Source organism: Oryzias melastigma, linkage group LG19 (assembly GCF_002922805.2).
Source record: "Oryzias melastigma strain HK-1 linkage group LG19, ASM292280v2, whole genome shotgun sequence".
Classification (NCBI taxonomy): domain Eukaryota; kingdom Metazoa; phylum Chordata; class Actinopteri; order Beloniformes; family Adrianichthyidae; genus Oryzias; species Oryzias melastigma.
The window spans coordinates 10,163,111-10,172,801 of record NC_050530.1 but is presented as its reverse complement, the minus strand read 5'-3'; the positions used below and the strand labels follow the sequence as shown (position 1 = coordinate 10,172,801).

Here is a 9,691-nt window from a genome sequence, read left to right as displayed (position 1 = left end):
GGGATTAGCATTCAGGGGGGAAAAAACACTTTATTTACCCACGGTCTCAAATTTTATCTACACATTTTTAACACGATGTAACAATTATATAAACGAATCATCAACAAATTTTTCATCACTTCAATACTGTAAGTAGTTATTTAAAAATTTATAGCAATAGATGAGTTATTCTTTTGGAAAAGTAGCTAATCTTTTCCCACTAAAAGTGTTTTTAAGATTTCATGGGGGCAGCCATTTTGAAATGAGAAAAAGTACTTCTACTGCCCCTAGTGGAAGGATGATGAACTACAGGGCAGAAAACATGGGGCTATGTCTGAATTCCTACCCTAATCCATAACTACTAAAAAATGATATAGCGCGAGACTATATAGTGCCTTGGATTTTAAATGCTCTAGGCTTTTCTTTTCTTTTCTTTTTTTTTAAATGCCGAATATAATATCACTGATTTTACTAACTGAAAATCTAATCAATATGAACATTTCACAGCGTCTATTTGTGCTGATGATGAAAATGTGAGTGATTTATTGAAAAATTACATTTAAAAACCTTTTTTATGCAAAAATTAATCGACCGCAATGCATTGTGGTCTATGATCGCCGATTTAGTGAGCTGAGTAATTTCTAGGGTACTCAATTTGGAATTGTGGAGTCGGACTGCACTAGAAAATGGTGAACGCACTTTACAGTGAGTTGGGAAGGAATTTGGACATAGCCTAAGTTATGTCCAATAATTAACCCCTTAACTACCCAAACAAAACAAAGTTGATTTGAAAAAATGTTTTTCTTTTGTCGCCTATTGCCTCGGAGGAGTAATCACACAGTTAACGGTAATGTTTTTAAAAACATGATTTCTATATGTGCTCTACTGTTTGGTGGAGCAGGCAGTTAAAAGGTTAGGAAAAGTTTTATCATTCTAAAGAAATAGAGGATAAATGCACCAAATATAGTATGAATGGTTATACAGAGTTAAGATTTTAAAAGAAAAAAATTCTAATCTGACTGAATTAAGTCAAAAGTTGCTTCAAAGACGTGAAGAAATACCTACTCAGCTGTTTAAGCTTGATAAAGAGGTCCCGCCGTCTCTTCAATGGGTTCTGCAATAAATCAAGAAAGGAAGTGATGTTCACAAGCCTTCAAAAACCATAACGGATGGCTCCATTTTCTCACACAAAAGACAGATCATTTGGGTTATTTGCACCTGTTTTCTTTGTGGCTAAAAAGCTTCTGTGAAACAAGAGGCAATTTAATTCTCTATGAGTGAACCCACAGCATCGCTGGTGGTTTGACAGGCATTTACTGAGAACTGCTCCACACCACAGACGTGGTGGGCAGATTCTGCCTCCTCTTTTTTCTCTACCAAAGTCAATTCTTAGGAAACACATGTTATAGTCAGTAACAACTCTTTTTTCCCCTTTGGGCTCCAACATGGCTCTTACCACGTAGAGGCTGTTTGTGTGATCTGCGCCGAAGCACCATGACCCCGATGATCAGCGCAGCCCCGACCAGAACCGCAGCCAGCACGGAGAAGCTGGTGATGGCTGCTAGTTTCCACACATCGGGAGTCTCCTCAACCGATTTACCTGTTGAGCACAGAGACGAACCAACAGGTTTATCCGCTGCAACTGAGACAGGGTTCAGTTGGTGCCACCTGGAATTGGCTGAACCACCAAAAAGAAAGAAAAAAAAATGTAGCAACGGCGGCAGAGTCTCACATGTGTTGCACGATGGGGTCTTTGGGTACTTCTTGCACGACGAACAGGGTACACAACGTTCCAGGTCTGAGCTCCAGAACTCCGAATTGTGGCACGGAACTGCAGACAAATAAGAGTCTGGTCAGTTTTTGAGCATTTTGTGGCATCGGCTGTTACAATTGCTTAAAGGGACAAAGTAAAACCAGTCAAACACCAAGAAGAGAAAACAAGTCCAACTTTTGGTAAATGGATGGATGGATGGATGGAAGGATGTACAGATGGACACATGGATGGATGTACAGATGGATGGATGTACAGATGGATGGATGTACAGATGGACACATGGATGGATGTACAGATGGACACATGGATGGATGTACGGATGGATGGATGTACAGATGGACACATGGATGGATGTACGGATAGACACATGGATGGATGTACGGATGGATGTACAGATGGACACATGGATGGATGTACGGATGGACGGATGGATGTACGGATGGACACATGGATGGTTGTACAGATGGACACATGGATGGATGGACGGACGGATGGATGGATGGATGGACAGATGGACACACGGATGGATGGATGTACAGATGGACACATGGACAGATGTACGGATGGATGGATGGATGTACGGATAGACACATGGATGGATGTACGGATGGATGGATGGATGTACAGATGGACACATGGATGGATGGATGTACGGATGGATGGATGTACAGATGGACACATGGACAGATGTACATATGGATGGATGGATGTACGGATGGATGGATGGATGTACGGATGGATGGATGGATGTACAGATGGACACATGGACAGATGTACAGATGGATGGATGGATGTACGGATGGATGGATGGATGTACGGATGGACGGATGGATGTACGGATGGATGGATGTACGGATGGACACATGGATGGATGTACGGGTGGATGGATGGATGCACGGATAGACACATGGATGGATGGATGGATGTACGGATGGACGGATGGATGTACAGATGGACACATGGATGGATGTACGGATGGATGGATGTACAGTTGGACACATGGATGTACGGATGGATGTACGGATGGATGTACGTCTGTCTTTCATAGTAATTCTGAATTTCATTTTTAACGTTTTTATGTGGTTTTGCGTCTATTTTTTCTCACTGTTTGAACATTTTCTGTTTTATTTTTTTCTTCATTCATTTCTCCATGCATCACAACAGAAATCCATCCCTATCTTGACATGAAACCTAACGAAAATTGTGACTTGCACAAGAAATGCGGTCTAGCTTCACATGACCTGAAACTAACATCATATTAAACTCTTTTCCTGTGAAATGAAAGCTGGAAACTCCTGTGAGAGGATGAAGCAAAGAATTAGTCAGAGACTCTATGAGCCGCAGGATGTGTTATTACCTACAGACCTCTTCCTCTGAATTGTTTTTTTGCTGCTGTGTGCATCACATCTTCTAGAAAATAAACCAATATGAGAGTCAGAAAGACAGAAAATGTCCAAACCCACAAAACAAAACCACTTGAGTTTTAAAACAGCCGAACAAAGAGATGAGAAAAAACACCAGGAGCTTTAAAAAAAAGAGTTTAAATTAACTAATCTCTTTAATATAAACTTTTTAAAAAACATTTCAAGTGTGACTCAACCCCATGAATGACAGCTTTTATAGGCAACAAGGAAACAGGTGATATTTGACAGATAAATGGAGAACAAAAGTTCTTCCTCCACATGGATTTGCATCAACAAGCCGTTTCTCATCTGCTCCGATAACAGCCGAGCGCCCCGAGGATAATTTCATGCCATAGCAGAAGGTTTTAATCACTAACAAAACCAAAACTACCAGGGAGGCGGGAGTGACGTAAAACAAGAGAACTGAATGAGTGTGTGGAAAAATGCAGCTGTTTGAAATACAACAACATCACGCAGCCAATGTTGTCAGGCGGAGGAGCCTGAACATCGTCTGTCAGAAAACTAAACCGAAACAGATGAAACTGAAGCATTTTAGAGGAAAACTGGTGGAGCAATAGCTGTCTGAGCACTTTCAGGATGGGAGTACAGTCCTGTTTTAGACAAGAAGTTCCTCTTGTTGGTTAGAAACAGGAATGTAAAACCTAATTAACATGATATTATTTTCATTTATTCTTTTACTTTATTATTTTCCAATCAAATCATGATCTTAAGTTTGAAATATTTATGCACAGATGTACATCCCTTTTTGTCTTCTTTAGTGTTTTTTTGTTTCAATTGCTTGAAATTAATCTAAATGATGCAATATCTAATTTGTAAATCATGTTTTTTAAGCAATGTCAGATTTTTCTTGTAAAAAAAACAGCAGTTGTAATGTAAGAATTGTTAATAATACAACAAAAATTACACTTTTTTGTTTTAATCACTATTTTTGCATAATATAAAGTTTTAGATAAAGAGATTGGACAAATACGCTGATATTTCTACACATTATATTGAATGAAATAGGGACATGACGTCAATAAGTAGTTTGGCAGTATTACCCAGCCTCATTTGCCAGAGTTTTAGTGCTTAATTAAAGCATTTTGATACAATTTAAAATAATTTCCCAGTCTGCAAGACCAAGTGGGTCCCGTGTGGTTTAAAAGTGAGCAGAAAATGTGGGCCTCAAATGGGTTTGTCCATAGTTTCTGTGGTGGCCCCACCTGTGTTTGGATACTCAGTGGGTTGGCTCGCTATGCTAGCTAGCCGCCCAGTGAACAGAGGAGTTCGCTAGATCTCTACAGCGGAGCTCGCTAGCTCGATACAGCAAAGCTTAATAGCTTAATACACCGGAGCTCAGTAAATGTAGCTCGCTAGCACGATACACCAGAGCTAGCTACAGTGGAGCTCGCTCGCACAATACAGTGGAGCTTGCTAACTTGCTACAGCGAACCTCACTCGCTCGATACAGAAGAGCTCGCAAGCTCGAGAAACTAAAGCTCGCTGTGGTGGAGCTCACTAGCTCGATACAGCGGAGTTCGCTAACTTTCTACAGTGGAGCTCGCTAGCTCGATACGGTGAAGCTAGCTAAAGTGGAGCTCGCTAGCTTGATACACCAGAACTTGCTACAGCGGAGCTCGCTAACCTTCTACAATGGAGGTCGCTAGCTTGATACAATGGAGCTCGCTAACTTTCTACAATGGAGGTCGCTAGCTTGATTCAATGGAGCTTGCTAACTTTTTACAATGGAGGTCGCTAGCTTGATACAGTGGAGCTCGCGATGGTGGACCTTGCTAGCACAATACAGCGGAGCTCGCTAACTTGCAACAGCGGAGCTTGCTGACTTTCTACAATGGAGGTCGCTAGCTTGATTCAATGGAGCTAGCTATGGTGGAGATTGCTAGCACAATACAGCGGAGCACGCTAGCATGATACAGCAGAGCTTGCTAACTTGCAACAGCGGAGCTTGCTAACTTGCTACAATGGAGCTTGCTAGCACGATTCAGCGCAGCTCGCTAGTACGATACAGCGGAGCTCGCTAACTTTCTACAATGGAGGTCGCTAGCTCGATACAGTGAAGCTCACTAAAGTGAAGCTCGCTAGCTCGATACAGCGGAGCTCACTAACTTTCTACAATGGAGCTCGCTAGCACAATACAGCAGAGGTCGCTAGCACGATACAGCGGAGCTGGCTAACTTTCTACAATGGAGCTCGCTAGCTCGTTAAAGTTGAGCTCGTTACCATGCTATGTCGTCCACTGGGAGGCTGGTTAGCATAGCGAGCCAACCCACTGAGTGTCCACTTAAGCCAATGTGAGCAAACACAGGTGGGTCCACTACAGAAACTGTGGACAAACCCAATGGGGCTCCACATTTTCTGCCCACTTTTAAACCCTATGGGCCCCACTTGGCTTTGCTGGCTGGGTTCATGCTCCTACAGAAACATGTAACCAAATCATAAACAAAAATATCACTTTCTGACCTTTAAAGCAAATCTAACTTTGGATCTGGTCCTGATCACGTCACGCCGATGTCATTGGGATTTCCTCTGCTCATTTTTTTAACACTTGTTTTGCATTTTTGTTCATGCAAAAGTCAAACACATGTAAAAAAAAAAAATCAACAAAGCAAACTCGAAACGTGAGCAAATTTGGATCTTGAGAAGACCTTTAGGTCACTTGGGAATTGAGTTTGTCTCTTTCAACACACAACAAATAAGTTTGGATTTCCCTCTCGGTAATTTGCATGAAGCTTCTCAACCATAACTTCTGCATTTGTCTTGTTCTTAAAGCAGCAAATTGAGGAAACTGCAAAAAAAAGAAAAGAAAAAGAAAGAAAGAAATGAAGCAAAAAAGGAGCAATCTCATAAAAAAAAGAGTTCTAGATCTCCATATTTCAAATTCACTAATGCCAACTGATCCCTACTCGGAAAATGTTTTCCACATTTACTGGACTTGTCCTGTTCCCACTATGAAGGAATGTGAACTTCAAGTCCAGAACCGTGTGAGTAAGCACCGTGTGATCTCCTCTGTGTGGCTCATTGTTAAACCATGCGGCTGCAGCCAAAAGCCACCTGCTCATCAAGTCATGTTGGAGGCATTTTGACCTCCAGCTCTCTCGTCTTCATTCCAGCCACATGTTGAAAAGTCCTCAGAGACTCCTCGTCCTGCACAGCCACAGCAGAGCCGGCTCCATTTACAGCCGCGGTCACAGTGAAAATGTGTCACAGTTATTGTAAGCGGTTCTCCTGGCGATTTCAATCCAAAAGGACTTAGGGGGAAGTGAACTGTGACTTCTACTTGAACCCAGATTTTCTCCCATCAATCAATCGAAAACTGCTGATGAAACGTCACTGAGTTGAACTGAGATGAGCAGCAGCTGGAATTACTGAGCTTTTCCATAGATTCACAAAGAGATTTGTGGTTTCTTATGTAAAAGCCCTTTTGGATTCTTGGGTGTTTTGGGGTGTGGGGGTGCTGTTTTATCATGCTCTGGTGGGTGTAACAACAGCTGATGTCCAGATGTAGAAAAGAATTAAGCAAGAAAAAACCAAGGCTGGCTTATAAAATTGATTTAAACTTAACAGGTCAATAATTGATTGATAAAAATATAATTCGATTCAGCATATAAAGCTAAAGTAGCTTGATGCTAACGTTTGATGGAATTTACCATAGGACGGCTAATACTAATGCTCAGTCTGACTAAATGAACATTTTTAATATACTCACAGGCATGAACTTTCAAAATTATTTTAAGGAAATATTTTAAAGTAACTATTTGTGGCCTAAAGCACAGTTTAGGGTATATAATTTCCAGAAACGATTTGATTTGATTCACATCGATTCTTCAATTCAATTAAATTTAGAGTTTACACATTTATACACATTTGTTTAGAAACACATTAATAATCTACTATATGATTTGAATATATTTATATTAATCTGTTACAGGTCTTAAGTGTAAAATGTATTGTTAATTGCATACATGGTTTCTCAAAAGGAGAAGTTCTAACAGAAATGTTCAAATCATTAACATTGTAAACATTGTTCTTCTTCTCCTGGAATGTTTAAGTTTGGCCACTAGGTGGCGAACACGCTATAGCATTACACAGTATTCCAGAAGAAGAAGAAATTATGAGAAAAAACTATATTTTAGACCACAAATAGTTACTTTAAAAAATATTTCCTTAAAAGAGTTTGGAAAATTTATACCCGTGAGTTTATTAATATGTTTATTTAGTCAGCAATGTATGTTTAGGTCAACCGAGCGTTAGCATTAGCCGTCCTATGGGAGAATCCATTAAAACTTAGCATCTTAGCTTTATGTGCTAAATCGATTTATATTTTTATGAATCGATTTGATCTATTAAGCTTAAATAGATTCAAATCAATTAATCGATTTTATTAACCCAGTCCTGCTATTTTCCGTATAAGTCTTCTTCTGTAATAAAGTGTGATGCTGTAGCGCGATCGCCACCTAGTGGCCAAACTGAAACACCCTCCAGGAGAAACAGAACAATTGTTGGAGCTTCTCCTTTTAAGAATCCGTGTATTGTTTTAACAATCTCATTATTATTTCACTAATAGATTTTATAGTATAAACATATAATAGTAGATTTTTCAAGTATTTCTAAAAAGAAATCTGAATCAAATCGATCCAGAATCTTGTGAATTGAATCATTTCTGGAAATTTTAATCGATATCCAGTCCTGAAAAAACACTTCTTTTGGGGAGCTTAAAAGCTTGTTTTTGTGGAAAATGGAGGCACTTTCCATCGTCCTCAATGAGGGGCACGGGTGGATGGAGTGAAATAAGGCGATCGGAATGCGGAACCGGTGAGAAATGCAGCTGGTAAAGGAAGCGGCTCTGTGGGGAGAGCCGCTATCTGGCTCCATGAGATCCAGAAAACAATGCGGCGATTGTTTGGAGACAAGGATGAGAGGGGAAAGCGCCACGCGCGCGTAAAACTCATCATCCAAAGTTTAGGGGAAAAAGTTTAGAAACAAAATTAAATAAATAAAAAAAATGACTTACTTTTTTGTGCGTTTACGCAGTGGAGAGTGGCCACAGTCGCTAGAATAACTCCACACAGTGCGCAAAGAGCGGTGGAAGCCATGAGGCGCGCGGGAGGGAAGCTGTTCGCAGTCGGCAACACAATTCCCGAAAGTTCATCTGATTAACAATCCGTGCTGGTTTTCAGCATGGAAAAGCGAGCATCAGAGTGAGTCATCCGGAGGAGTCTGCGCCTTGTTTTAACAGCGCACACACCCACGCCGAACAGTTCAACTCCTATGAGTCATTTCCTATGTACTGTAGCGCCTCGGCTCGCTCTCATCGGTGCGCACAGGAAACTCCGCTGCCGCAGCGTGTGGCCGCGTTTGTTTCAGCCCAAGTGAAAGTTTCAATCACACCACCTCAGGTATGAAAGTTTCGCTTCATATATCTCATATTTTATAAACAAATCCAGCATTTTTTTTCTCGTTTCTCACAGCGTCTCCCTTGTTTTCACCACGCCTGACGACGTAATTGCGCGCCGCCTGCCAAGTAACACAAACTCTCTGGCAGGAGTGTGCACAAAAGAAAAAGAGGAACAGAAACCGAGACACAAACACGTGACACCCTCCAGTAAAATTAAAGCCTTCAAGAGCGCGTGCCAAAAAGCGCAAAGTTTGTGCGTAAACACAGGATTGGAGGCTGGGTCGTCTTGGCTGACATTTGACCCTGACAGAGTGATGTTATTAATGTCTGGGGTTGGGTGTAGCCTTGTGCTGCAGCACAAATATGCAATAACAAAAGCCAGTGCACGCTTGCTGAGCAATCAGCCTCATCCAATCTGGACTCATTCATTAATGTCCATGTGAAAACAGCACTTGATTATTAGCCAACTTTTTTCTTCTCCTTTATGACCACATGAAGGACAATTCCTGAGGAAGTCTCCCCTAACTGCTCCCACATGTCTTCTCTTTCCTCTCCTTCTTGCATATTTACTCTTCTCCTGGAACTTTGTTACATGGTGCGAAGCGCCGTTCCCACAAAGCACTAACGTCAAACAGACGCCAGCAGGACTTCCAGCGAAGGGCTCACATCATCAGATCAGGAGGAGGAAAAAAAAAAAAAAAGACGGCGCTCATTGGCGCAATTAGGTTAGAGGCATGTTAACACAGATGTTTTTGTGCTCTGCTGTCACGGCTCGGTCTACAAGGACCTGGAGCTGCTCGGCCCACTAAGGACACCCATATGAGCCGACTTTCCGCTGAAGTGATTTCATCAGTAATGAGGCACTATAAGCTGCAGATGTTGTGTTAAACTCTGCGATGTTGCTATGACAACAGGGTGAACACACACAGAGGAGCTTGCCCAAGGTGATGCAAACACTCCTGTATGTGCTGACTGGATGCCAAACTAGCCCTGATGTCTCTCAGGTATTGTTAATACTATAGCCCAAGCAAAAGACGTAAGACCAATCTGGCTCTCCTATATTGGAAACACGTTTTCTTTTTTTAATTTAAGATCCTGCTGAAGAGAACAGTTGAAACA

The 9,691-nt window shown here is 41.3% G+C and overlaps 1 protein-coding gene across 1 annotated transcript in view; it reads right to left on the bottom strand.

Annotated features, from left to right (window-relative positions):
* Positions 1-9,628, bottom strand: part of LOC112154104 (tumor necrosis factor receptor superfamily member 12A) — an 11,929-nt gene extending 2,301 nt beyond the window's left edge. Inside the window, exons 1-4 of the mRNA XM_024284744.2 lie at positions 8,189-9,628; positions 1,712-1,810; positions 1,436-1,579; positions 1,045-1,093 (exon numbers count right to left, since the gene is read on the bottom strand). Of these exons, the coding sequence (XP_024140512.1) occupies positions 1,053-1,093; positions 1,436-1,579; positions 1,712-1,810; positions 8,189-8,270 (366 nt within the window). The 5' untranslated portion in view covers positions 8,271-9,628 and the 3' untranslated portion in view covers positions 1,045-1,052. The remainder of the gene's footprint in view (positions 1-1,044; positions 1,094-1,435; positions 1,580-1,711; positions 1,811-8,188) is intronic.
* Between the last annotated feature and the right edge of the window lie 63 nt (positions 9,629-9,691).